Source organism: Podarcis erhardii (assembly GCF_964252035.2).
Source record: "Podarcis erhardii genome assembly, chromosome: 7".
NCBI classification, from domain to species: Eukaryota; Metazoa; Chordata; class Lepidosauria; order Squamata; family Lacertidae; genus Podarcis; species Podarcis erhardii.
In genome coordinates, this window is record NC_138511.1 from 80,901,927 (window position 1) to 80,915,531 (window position 13,605).

The 13,605-nt window shown below is 44.8% G+C and overlaps 1 protein-coding gene across 1 annotated transcript; it reads left to right on the top strand.

Moving 5' to 3' along the window:
* Nucleotides 1-209: 209 nt before the first annotated feature.
* LOC309347215 (phospholipase A2 inhibitor NAI-like) lies at nucleotides 210-9,006 on the top strand (the record flags this gene model as incomplete). The annotated part of the gene is made up of 5 exons (XM_081871555.1): nucleotides 210-397; nucleotides 1,315-1,437; nucleotides 4,921-5,073; nucleotides 6,622-6,768; nucleotides 8,771-9,006. Exons 1-5 carry the CDS (start codon nucleotides 346-348, stop codon nucleotides 9,004-9,006), a joined length of 711 nt encoding a protein of 236 aa, XP_081727681.1. The 5' UTR covers nucleotides 210-345.
* Nucleotides 9,007-13,605: the final 4,599 nt, after the last annotated feature.

The following is a 13,605-nucleotide window of genomic DNA, read 5'->3' on the forward strand; positions in this document are numbered from 1 at the left end:
CTTGGCTTCCAGAAGCCTAATCCAATTTCAGTGCTGTAACCTGATGGGACCCGTTTCCCCACATCCAGGGTTGAGAAATTGAGACTGGAACAGATTAGGAGGGACGTGTCCTTGGAAGGGGGAAGAGATTTAATTGGTTTTCAACACTGTGCTTTATATTATGGTATAGCATAATTAGAATTCTAGCAATTTATGACACTGTCCTGAATCCATTGTTCCTGGGTGCTGGCAAAGTACTCCTTGCAATCCTCTATAAATTCCTCCAACTAAGCCTTGTCATGCATCAGTTCCTTGCTTGGCCCAGTGCTGTTCTCAAACTCCTTCCTGCCTCTTCAGCTCTCTAGAATGATGAAGACACTCCTGATCTCCTGCCTCCTCTTGGCCCTGCTTCCTCCAGGTGAGCAGAACCACAGCTGCTGTGCTGTTCATCATGATTCCAGGAAGGAATGAAGCGGGGGGGGGGGGGTTGTTGCCAATATTCAATTTTTATTTAACCAAATGTGTACAGAGAGATGTGGCGTCCCCAAGTACATTGGGGGAACAAGAAAGGCAGTAGTTCACTCTTCAATAAACCAGAATCCTGGCTCATATTTAAAGCAAAGAGTAAGTTTCTTGCATTTGTAGAAATTTATGATAGGAGACAATGTATAGGCACTATTCTTCTCATATTTTGGAAGGGAATAACCTGGCCCCCCATGCAAACAATATGTTTCCTGATGTTACACACCACCCGAATCTCTGAGTGGAGTCAGATGCCAGGGGTACCAGATGTGCTTACCAGAGTCTGTCATGTTTGCTGGTGTTGATGGGAGTTGTAGTACAACAACTTCGGAAGGGTTAAAGGTTTTCCCACACCTTCTCTACTCAACCTGCAGGAGTCATCTTGGACAGTCATTCTCTGGTCTATGCAAGGCCCACCCCCATTCAGAATTTAAGAACTACAGAGGGAATATATATAGAAAGCATTATGTAGCTGAACAATGGTCCATCTATTCTAACCTTTTGTTCTTGCCATGGGTCCTATGGGAAGCCCCTAAGTAAGATCTGAGTGCAACAGCTCCCTTTCTGTGGTTTCCAGAAACTAGTATTCAGATGAATAGTGCCTCCAATGTTGCAGAAAAAATATATCACTTGAGGATGGTAACCATGTATTTATCTAGTCCGCTTTTGAAGCTATCCAAGTCAATGGCCTTTGCTACCTCTTGTAAGATGAAGTTTGGAGCAGAAAGTGTTGTGTTCATGTACCTTGACACAGACCTATTCCTCCTACACAGTTACTAATGTTTTCCAAATCCATTTCCCCCCTGTCTGCAGTGGCATCTCTGATATGTGAGTCTTGTTTCGGTCAAGGAAAATATTGCAGAAATGCCACCACTGAGGAGTGTGACGATTCCAGTGACCAGTCCTGCTTGTCTGCCAGTGGAGAAGGCAAACTGTGTAAGTGAGAAGAACTTCCATCCTCTTTGATCACCAAAACGTAAACCCCCTGACTCACTTTCTAAGACCATATCTTAGCCACAAGCCATGGAACATGACTTTTCATAAAGTAGTGTTCTAGGTTCTGCATTGCCTGTAGGAGCAGGGAAGAAATTCAAGTCAGTTCATATTTAAAGGTGCATTTACTCAATTGGCAGAGCAAAACAAAGCCATTCTTCAGAATCTGCCCTTCTCCCATTTTTGCAATCCAGTTGTCCAGCCATGTAATCAATAGACAAATGCACACACTAGGGTAAAGTTTGCATACAATAACGTACAGCAGCTTTTGTAGTTGGAGTCAGTCTGTCAGGTTCCCATCTCCCAGGCCAAGTGAAAAATGACCTGCAAGGGAGAGAGCTAGTTTGCCAGGATTCACAGCCATTATAGTCAACAAACATCCTGCCCCCCCCCCCTCAAGGGGGAAATCATGACTACCTGACTACTTAAATCAGTATGACCCTGCAGATAGGGCCTAAGAGTAAAAATTACATTCACACTAAATGTTGATGGGGGGTGGGGGGAGTTGGCAACTGATATGAAAATGTGGAGATATGAACTTAAAATAAGAAACCAAGAGAAACTGACACTGACATAATAATAATAATTTATTATTTGTACACCGCCCATCTGGCTGGGTTTCCCCAGCCACTCTGGGCGGCTTCCATAGAAACCAAAAATACACTAAAATATCACACGTTAAAAACTTCCCTGAACCGGGCTGACCTATTGCCCCTTCCTAATTGCCTGTGGTACATGCTCCCTTTATGAGCTCCAGCACCGACTCTCATTGGTCCAGTTACAGGGTGGATTTGATTTCAATCATGATTTAAATTATTAGTCAGTAAGACTTCATTTAATTTATTTATTTTTACGGAAAGACTCATTCTTGCTGGTATAATCTTAATATTTACAACGAGATGAAGGTTTCCTTTTTCGAATAATAAATTTTCAGAGTAGTTTTTACAGTTATATCAAAAATTGCTGATTTGGTTATACTATTAGAAATACATTGACAGATAATTATGAAATTTTCGTGAGGTTTAATAAATTAACTGTTTATATTTGGACAATTTTTCTGCTGTACTTTATTGGAAGTGAAAAATAATCATTTAATTAATAACAATTTAAACAATTTATTTAACTAAAACAATAACATTATAGCATATGTATCCATGTTTGTTAACTATTGTGGTTAAATATTTTTTAAAGAAATACATTGGAGGGAGTTATAGCGCACATGAAAAACTTAAAACAAATCCTTATTTCCTGATGAGGATAGCCTTTGAACTATAATGTAACTTAAATAGAAAACTATCTTTAGAAAGATTTTTCCACCAAAAGCATTTTTTTTAAAAAAATACAATTTAAATTTTAAAAGTCCAATTTAAATTTTAAAAATTCTGATTTAAATTTTAAAATCTGATTATTTTGATTTTTTAAAAAAATAATAATTGATTTTAATCCACCCTGTCCAGTTACCTGGGCAGCCACAAAACTTATTTCATTGATGAATTCCTTCCCATGAAACCTCCTGAACTGGTCCCATTCGATAAGGAGAAGGGTGGTAGAAACCTATGGACAGCCAAAGGTTCTCCATTCCTGACTCACATTCAACAAATAAATAAATAAAACTGGAGAAATCTCTTTCTGCTCCAAGCAGGGCCTGCTCAAGACAATTGGATACCTGAGGCAAACCATGAAATGTTCCCCACCCCGCAGACCCGGAAGAAAGGGTGACTGAAGATTCGGCCTGGGCAATTTATTGATATATCGCCCCAGGACCGGTATGAGGGGCAGACCGTGATGACAGCTTCACTCAGCAGTAAATTGGTGGGGGAAACCCTGCCTATTCTGAGTCCCTCTGCCTCCAGCACCCAGCACACTGAGGAAAAACTAAACAAGCTGCAGCCTGGAGCTGGAGGCAGAGGGACTCAGGAGGGGTGGCAGTTTCATGAAAGATATATTGCTAAGTGAAATCACCATCGTGGTCTGTCTCTCATACCGGAAGTGGGACAAAGAAGCTGCATAACGAGGCTTATAAAGATTATTCCTCCCTCCCTCCCTCCTTAAACTGCTTGGGTTAAGAGCACACCGCTGCCCTCGCCTCAGCCAAGCAATTTTGCGGAAACCCCAAATGAGCCAGTAGTGGGGCAGGGGCTCAGTTAAAGTGCTCCTTCTCCCCAGCTACAAGAGCCTGGGTGGAGTGCAGGCTCTGGCCAGAGACAGCCTTGGCTACCACCTGGTGCCTTTTTCAGCACAGGAGGAAAGACAGAGCCCACTCTGCCAATCAAAGGCAGCCAGGCACTGCAGGCAGCCCTGCAAGGCACAAGTAGGGTGGCTTTGCAGCCTGCGCTTTGCGAATGACCACCCCACAAGGAAAGAGGCAGTGTGCCTCCAAGGGCACAAGCGAGGCAGAGGGAGCCTCAGAAAGGAGCTCCGAGGTGGTATTTGATGCGGGTGGCGCTTTTATTTAAACCACAGAGCCTAGGACTTGCTGATCAGAATGTCAGAGGTTCAAATCCCTGCGACGAGGTGAGCTCCCGTTGCTCGGTCCCTGCTCCTGCCAACCTAGCAGTTCGAAAGCACGTCAAAGTACAAGTAGATAAATAGGTCAAGGTAAATAGGTCTGGCGTCAACGTAAATGGCATTTCTGTGCACTGCTCTGGTTCGCCAGAAGTGGCTTAGTCCGCTGGAACATGACCCGGAAGCTGTAAGCCGGCACCCTCGGCCAATAAAGCGAGATGAGCGTCGCAACTCCAGAGTCTGTCACGACTGGACCTAATCGTCAGGGGTCCTTTTACCTTTTAAACTTGTGATGGGGGAAATCTGAAACCAGCGAGATGAACTGTTTGAAAAGGACTGGAGTAGATTTGTACAAAATAAGAATAGACATTGCAAACATTTTAAAACATTTGCAGGATTGATTTAAAATATTTTTTAGGTTATGATTTGATACCTGTTTATAAATATTAGAAGTAAGTCTTTTAAGTATGGAGATAAAGTAAATAGGGTGATTTTGAAATGCAAAATAAAAGTGAATGCATAGGTCAGGGAGGGGGACGGGAGGAAGTCAATGCTCAATTTGAGCAAACATATATGTGATGTAGAAATTTTATTTGGTAGTTATAAACGAAAAAATAAATTTTAATAAACATTATATTAAAATAGAAAAAGGAAGGAGCTCCAAGGTCCCTGTCACGAACAACAGGGACATGGGGTGGCTCAGCTGGGGGAGAGGAACTGACGAGGAGGTGGCAGATCTTGCCTCCAAGGATCAAACCACAGCTTCAAAGGCAGCAGCATCAGGCAATGCTTTTCTTGGTGGTCAGATCCCCTGCCCCTCTGGATGCTGCCACATAAGGTGATCATCAACCCTTGCCTCATGGGTGGACCAGCCCTATCTCCAGGTCTAGTTGTTTCCTATTCCAATTCTTTCTTTTATAGCACTTTTGGGGTCAAGAGTGGTTCTCAAGTCCTGCATCGATACAGAGTTGTGTGAGGAAAACTATGCCAGTGTCTCCATAAGCTCAGCACTGTACCTCCACAGCAAGTCAACCTGCTGCAATACAGATATGTGCAACAGCGGACGTCCTGAATGTAAGTATCATCATCAGGAAAGCTGGTCCCGTAAAACTCAAGTAATGAGAGAGGTCAAAGAAAGACAAACAAGTTTTGGGCAGTATCCTGATGTCAGGGACTGGCTAGACAAGGAGGAGTGGTGGCAGCCAGTCGCTCCAGGAGGTGCCTGAGGGTGACACTAGGAAAGACGATTTATTTGAGCTTTATTTGGGGGGTTGAAAGTCATTCATTATTACTGTTAGAGACTTCTGACAGGAGCTTCACAAGATCATTTTTGATAGCGTGCAAACCCACTCACCATGACAAGGTGATGATCCAGCGAGTGAGAAGGCAGTATGATACCTCTGGATTGGCCAGGCCTTCTACAAACATCTGCAACATGGGCTCCTGTCTTCGCCAACAGAACAGTGCTTTCTAAGAGGATATTTGTATTATTAAACAACATAGCATAGTAAAAGAAAGACTGCAGATAGAACAAAACCAAAATCCATATATCAATAACAAGATTACTTGAACAGCATGCAGCATTCATGAGCAAATATTACAAGGAAGCTTACCAGTTCTACCTTAGTCCTAGAAACATTCCTCACATGATGTTACTCACAGTCCCTCTCCTGCAGCAGCTTCTGATATTTACAACCCTACCCTTTCCTTCAAAGAGCTTAAGGTGTCGTGTCTGGCTCTCCTGCTCACCATTTTAGCCTCAAACACCCGTGTAAAATAAGTCAGGCTAAGGGGCAGTGTCTGGCCCCAGGTCACACAGCAAGTGACGTGGCTCAAGTACAGATTTGACCTCTGGTCTCCTCACACCCTTGTTCCTGATGTACATGTTCACATTCCCTTGTTCCTGATGTAGATCTTCACTCACCCCTCCTTCCTTGGTGGGAGGAGGCACCATTTTGTGGTTCACCTTAGCATTCCCAACACCCTAGTGTAAGCTTTTATTGTAAACGCTATAACAACACTAGGACAAAGAATTCTGGGAGTGGTAGTTTCTTAGGGGTGCTGAGGGTTAATTGGAAAACCCCTATTCCCCTCACAGAGCTATGGATTAGCAAACAAACCCCACACAATAGCTCTTATTAGCTGGCATTTTTTCTTAGGTGAAATCATTATTTTACCAAAACTAATCACATGTTTTCCCAGAAGTGATTTTTAAGGATAAAACTACTAAGAGCTTTCTTTCTCTTTCCCACTCTAAGGAAGAGGGCCATCTTGTAGAATTTTATCATCATTTGTGTGCATCCATGGCTACCATTTTGTCTCTCAGAATGCCCCCCAGTGGTGCTCAGTGCTAAGCCCATTTACTTAAAGTGATATCCCTGTGCTTGAAATGTTTGCTGTGAATGTGGCCCCAGTCAGAAATCTCTTGCACCATGCCTTAATGTATCCCTGGATGAATGGAGCATGGCTGAAGCACTCCACTTGCAGAAGTGCTGGAAGGTAGTAGGCATCCATCTTGGAAGCAGTACAATTCCCACCCCTCACATACAACAAGTTGTGGTTTGCATCTGCAAAAGAAATACATTGACTAATTGCAATGTTGGTGTGGTGATTGTTTTCCAGTGCCTGAGACTGAGACAAGGGAGCCCAATGGGCTGAGGTGCCCGAGTTGCATCAACATCTTTTCAGATGAGTGTGAGAGCAATAAGACGGTCAGCTGCAGAAATGATGAGGATCAATGCTTCTACCTTGGGGCTAGCATGGAATTCGGTGAGTCTCGTATGATTTTGTTAAATAAAAATACATCTTTAAATTTGCATTTTAAATTGGGGGGGAGGGGTAGGATGGAGACCCACATGGCCAGGGGCCAAAGGCATCCCTCTAGGACTCTCTCTCTCTGGCCTTTGGGATCCTCCTTAGCCACACTTCCATTCCCTAGGCCATGCCCCTCAGAAGCCTCACTTCATACCCTACCTGTATGCTTTGGCCTGGCTGGATTGTTGCCCCTGAATCTTGGTTACCGGGAGGGAGAACAGAGAGGGGGGTTTGAATGTATCTAGAAAATAGCCTGCCGTGTAAAGGTGAATTTTACATATGTTTCCATTGGCATGTGGACCTCCCAGAAGGTCACCCAGACTGGAAAAAGGCTCGGTCTGAGAAAAGTTGCCCACCCTTCTGTTTGAGAGAGTGGGATTTGGATTCCAAAAATGTGTGTGTGTGTTTTTCCCAACAGGGGGAAGCAGCATTCTGGGCGCTGTCCGAGGCTGTGCAACAGCTAGTTTGTGTGACTACCTTGATGGGTTGCAAGAGACTGATATTGGATCATTGGGATTTGAGATCATTCAAACAGAGTGCACTGAAGCAATGGGCGATGATGCCACAGAAGACACCACCGTTTCGCCTAGGGGTTGAAGAAGGGGTGGTCTCAGCCTGAGGACTCCCAGGTTTTCTTTCTAGAAGTCTAGAAGCTCCTCCTCAAAGAAAGGTTGTATTTGACTTTCATGCGCAAATGAGGTCATTGAATCATGTCCAAAATAAATATATATGGCAAATCATGTATGTTGTATCATTTTACCAAAAGGAACATTTGTTGGGGAAAATAATAGTGCTTGGAGATGGCAGATAGCTTTGGCAGCGGGCAGGGATGACTTTCAGGTCCTACCTATTTGAATCAATAATTAGTCGACTTTGGGTGGTGCATCCCATTTCTCCACTTAAGGTAAAATGGGGAGAAAAAAGAAATGAAAGGAAGATAAAGTCCCTACCAGAGAAGAATGGCAGACTTTGGGCTGCCTTGCTGTCAAGAGTGGTCTATCCCATTTCGCCACTAGAGGTAAAATGGGGAGTGCAACAGCAGATGTGCTGCACAACCCCCACCAAAGCTAATACTTCAGGAATTTCTTTAAGAATCAATCAATGAGTACAGCATATTTTCTTCTGCAAAACCATGTAAATACTCTAAGGTATTTACTTTAAAGTTTGGTGTGGCCTGTCCCTCTTCTACAAATTCAGATACATTTAAAGTGTCGTTTTGAAATTCCTGGGGGAGATTAATCAATGACAGTCCTATACTGGGACACATTTTAGTCATGTAACAGCTCAGACTGAATGTTGAGGCAGACAATTCGGCCTCACAGTTAAAGAGAGCCAGCAAGCTTTGCCTCCATTTTTTAGGGGGACTCGGGTTTCTCCTGGTTCCACAAAAGTTTGAGTTAACTCTTTCTTAGTAAAAACACAATTTTCACAGAGTGTCAGGCCTAATGAATACAACAGCTCATTTCCTGTGGGTTTTACTCCATGAAATCAGTTGCCAAGGCGAAAGATTAACAAACACCTCGCATCTGCCTAAGTCTCCTCTCCAGGGCTTTTTCCATGACTGAGACGGGGTACAGCTGATCTCACCTCTACTCTTTTCATGTCCCTCCTGGGGTTTGGGTTTTTTTTGGGGGGGGAGTAGCCTGTTGCAGGAGGAGGAGCAGGAGACACCTGTGACCAGAGGCACCAACCTGAGCCCCAGTATGTGGGTGCCCCCCCACAAGCACAACATGATGGTATGACATCACATCATGCCATCACCTGCTGCCCTGCAAGTAGAGATGTGCATTGATGCTCGGAAAAGTTGTATTTATTAGATATTATCCTCCCTTCCTCATGTTTGTAAGTTCAGCAGAGTGTATCCCCTTGCTGCTTAAAAAGTCTTTCCTCCCCCCCCCTTAAAACAATCACACAGATTCTTGCTTGCAAAAGGTAAAGATAACATATACTCATTCAGAATACTTGTTGAAGAGTAACAGATACAGCAGCTTTGTCCAGAGGCTTAAAATGGTGACCCAGTTACAAAGAGATACTTTGGTCAAGCTGATGGTGGAGTATGAGCTTTGGAGCTCAGACAAGCAAATGGTTCTACATTGCTGGAAGAATGATGATGAGAGAGCAAAAAGGAAGAGGAAGTGCCCACACCCTCAACAAACGGGGCACAGTGGGAGTGTCATTCAGAGTTCCTTCTAGGAACCATACAGGAAAATACTCAGAGGGCTTCAGCTCCTCTCATTTGCGTGGACAGGCGGAGTCCCCAGATCCCGAGTGGTCCCCCCGTCATGTGGAATAACGACTCTAGACAACGTGCTATGGGATTAAATTGGCCACAACTTTATTAAATTTCAAATGTGGGTAGACCTTGGCTCAGGCATTGGGCGTTCTCCCTCCCTAGTCCCCAGCCGGGGACCTAGGGAGCATCAGGGTTATCCAGTGTGTGTGGGGGGGGATGGGCCGGCTCTGGAGAACATATGTTCAAGCAGAGATAGCCGCCCCCGTTATGCCGCCGCAGGGGAGAGCAATGACGACCTTTCGGCGTACGGCCAAAGCCTCCCTTCAAAAACCCCTTTAACGGGGAACCCTGGTATCGCCGCCGCAAAGAGGAAGATGGACTAAAGGATTCCGCCCAAGGCCTGATACCGCCAAAGTTGTGACGTTTTGCTACGGGAAAGGCGAAACCTGCCAATGCAGGGAAATTCCTTTCCGGCCCTTTAACAGCGACCTTATCGTAGCAGCGCCCGCATACCTGTGGAGACAGGTTAACCTGCAAAACCTATGAAGAAAAGTTAACCTGCAAAAGAAGACATTAACTGAGGGTGGGTAGGGTGGGAGAAGCTCTGGAGCCAAGTGAGGATTAACAATTAAGATCCACCCTCTATTGTGTGGGCAGGTAATCCCTCCCCTTACCTGGCCTGGTTTCCCTGGCAACACTTCCCCCAGGTGGGATTGGACAACTCGCTGGGGTAGGCGGGGACCTCCAGGTATCCCACCTGAGGGAAGGCAAAGCCTATGCTGATGGGGCCACTCCAGATCCAGGGCTGCACGCGTCCACGCAAAAGGCGCCCCCCGTTTTAAGTGGGGAGCGGTCATTGCCTATCTAGCAAACAGGCATTGTTGGTTTTGCTGCATGGTAAATATCCCACACTTCACAGGCAGGTGGCAGTCCCCTCATAGAGCAGAGCACATAGTTCACAGGAGAGGCAAGGAAAGTCCGCCTTCTCATTCACCTCTCACCATGCCCAGTCACGCTACCTTTCACCAGGACTTCAGCACCAATTCTCTATTTCCATGGGGTCAAGAAAGCAGCGGCATATTGACAGAAGAGGAAGCAGAGGGAGGAAGAGGCCCCGTGGCATTTTATGTAGTCAAAATATAAATGCTAGTCTTCACACAATATATGCAAATATATGCATTATGTTATGGTTTTCAGAACTCATAGGGTTAAGGAGTTCTGTGTGACGTCTGTCCATTCTGACGTGTGATTTGGAAGGTGGGAGGAGTTTTTCCTTGTTGTCTTTTTGTCTTCGAGAGAGATGGCAGCCATAGCCATGAGTGCTAGAAGTCCGGGAGTGTCTGTCTGAGAGATGTCGTTTTGTTATTTTACTACTGCAATAAAGGACTGATAAATAAACACACTAATGCTTGGTGTGTTTGCATGGATCTAAATGAAAGAGAAGCAACAGTTTTCCGCTGTGTTTTACTCTGCACTAGTGGCGAACGGAAGCAGATCGGCGCAGCTGAGGGGGAAACGTGCCGGACCAAGAACGCTGTAAGCAGGGGCTAATTGGGATCGTAAAGCAATTAGCCACGTCACGCCACAATTAATTAAGAGCCCAGTCACGCTACCTTTCACCAGGACTTCAGCACCAATTCTCTATTTCCATGGGGTCAAGAAAGCAGCGGCATGTTGACAGAAGAGGAAGCAGAGGGAGGAAGAGGCCCCGTGGCATTTTATGTAGTCAAAATATAAATGCTAGTCTTCACACAATATATGCAAACATTTTCTGATGTCCCCCTTGTGATCCCAAACAGGGATGTACTACCTCCCCCCCCCATAGGCCCTGTGGAGGGGCATGCAGTGGCTGCATTTGGCCCCCAGGCCAGTGATTCCCCACTCCTGGTATAGATTACTCAAGGCCGCCATAGTTTCCCGTTTTTCTCTCTCCTTTGGCTTCCCTTACTCAGACAAATGAACAGCTTGGTGATTTTAGAAAGAAATTGTGAAACCATGTTTCTTCAGCAGAAGTGCTCCACAGCACCGCACACATGTGCAGAAAGGGGGCCTCAGGTTATGAAGATTTTGGGATATGGCCAGGCCTCCGGAAAAGATCCCATTCGTAACCACTGTACTTTCTTCCATCTTTCTCTTTTTAAAAAAAAAAAAAATATTAACAGGCCAATCACATCACATTATTCAAATCACATTGGTTCCGAATTATACAGCCAAATTTTAAATTTTTGAAGATACCCATATATCAAGCTCCGCATGAGTCCAAAATTCCGGATAAGTCCAGACATCACTTATTTTACTGCATTAATTAATCAGTTCTATCCAGTTCAATCCGGATAGTCCTTTATTACTTTTTTTCCCATCTTGTTGTAGTCGTACATTCCTTTCTTTGCGATCTCTGATGATTCTCACAAGCAGGCTGAAAGCTGGCATCTCTGTGTGGGTTCTCTTCAGAAGCTATATCAGCCCAGGACAACCTCTGTTTGACACTTCCGTAAACAAAATTAATCTTCGGTTTGTCCTTTATTTTTCCAGGCTAGCCAAATAAATCAAATAGATCAGGGGGCTCTGTCAGGTCAAACTTTCAATTCCGTCACTCCTTCTCTTTCCAACATTCCTGATTCTCCTCCCCCATCTTTCTTTCTCCGGCAGCCTGTCCTCACCGTTCACCAATTTCTCTCCTTTTGTATTCCACATTCCCACACAGTTCTTAAAATCCTGCTTATGATTCTTAACAAATGCAATGATCTTGTTTCTTTCTGGGGTGAAGGGTTATTTTTATCACATCATATAAAGAAGAAAAAAGGGTTTTCCCTCCACCCACCCCCCTTTGTTCCAAACATACAGTCTCTTGGTGGTGACACATCAAAAGATTTACTTATCCGTCCGTCGCTCCCGGTTGCAGAGATCCATTACTCAGCAGCCTTAGCGTCGAGCTTTGCTTGATAAATGTGCTTCAGCCTCATTTCCAATCATCTGTTTCCAATTATAATTCTGAGCTGAAGCAACCAGCACACGCTAATTGGAATCGGCGTCAGGAAGAGCTGACTTCACTGAGGGCTCGTGCCAAGTGTTCAGCACCCCCATCTCTCGGATCAGGGGGTGCATTGTGAACACCGCTGGCAAGACAGGGTCCCACCACATCCTGGGGGAAGGGAAGGCTGCCTACTTCCCATAGCAGCCCCTAAATTACCTCGTGTGGGTCAGAGAGATGTTATTGTCGGCCATCTTCCAACGCGCCACCTGGTGGCCCTCCTTTCTTCCATCTTTCTCAAATCTTCTGGCATTCACTGCCATTGGCTGCCCACAAATTCTAGTGTTATAAGAAAGGAATAACAGCTTTTCTCTGTCCTGTTGCACTAATGGCTTCCTGTGAATTGAAGGCTGACTAAACCTCAGATGTGTAGGGAGCTGCAAGAATTGCCCCATCAAATTGCCCCATCCCTGCTTGAGGTGTAGCATAAGGGTTTGCACACTCCTCGAGGCCCTTTGGGCTCACATTGCTCAGGAATCTGTGGAAATAGACATAAGCACCTTGAATGTTACCTGGCAGCAAATTGGCAACCAGTGCCAATTTCTCAGCAACAGAGTGACATGTGGCCAGTAGTCTGCTGCTATGAGCACTCTGGCTGTTGTGTTCTGCAATAGCTGCAGCTTCTGGACCTGATACAAAGACAGCCCCACTGCATACTGCCAATGTCAAGTCTTTAGGTTACCAGTGCATGAACCCCTGTGTCCAGGCTGCCAAGCAATTGACCTATCTCCAAGACCCAGAAATCACTTAGTCATAAGCCTCTAGTTTTTCATGGGTCAAGCTCAGTTTATAGGCTGTTATGCACCATGGCATCCAGGCACCAATCCAGAGTTTGTGTTACGGAGTTTCTAGAGTTGGGTATCTTCAACATATGGAAGACACTTCACTCCAGAACTCCAAATGACTGTTCCCAACACCTTCATATTGATGTTCAATAGCCACTGCATACCGTCCAGCATTCCTCAGATGAAAATAGGGACATTTCTCACTCCCCACAACTGACACTCCCACCATTTTTGTCCCCCCATGCCCACATACAGCATCTTCTGTCAGAAGAATGGCAAGTTCCACAACCACATCATGCACAGGACACAGCACGTACAGCCTCCACTGATCAAAGAAAACCTCATAATCCCAATTTTATTTTATTTCATGCTTTGGTACATTTACAAAAAGAAAAGCATGCATTAATAAATAAATTTTAGAAGGTGGCAACATTAGACAAACACACACACACACACACATATATATATATACACACACAGTGGTACCTCGGGTTAAATATGCTTCAGGTTACATACGCTTCAGGTTACAGAATCTGCTAACCCAGAAATATTACCTCGGTTTAAGAACTTTGCTTCAGGATGAGAACAGCAGCAGCAAAATGCTCCATTAGCTAAAGTAATGCTTCAGGTTAAGAACAGTTCCAAGTTAAGAACGGACCTCCGGAACAAATTAAGTACGTAACCAGAGGTACCACTCTGTGTGTGGGGGGGGGGAGGGGGGAATCTAGACTCCTTTCACTCCC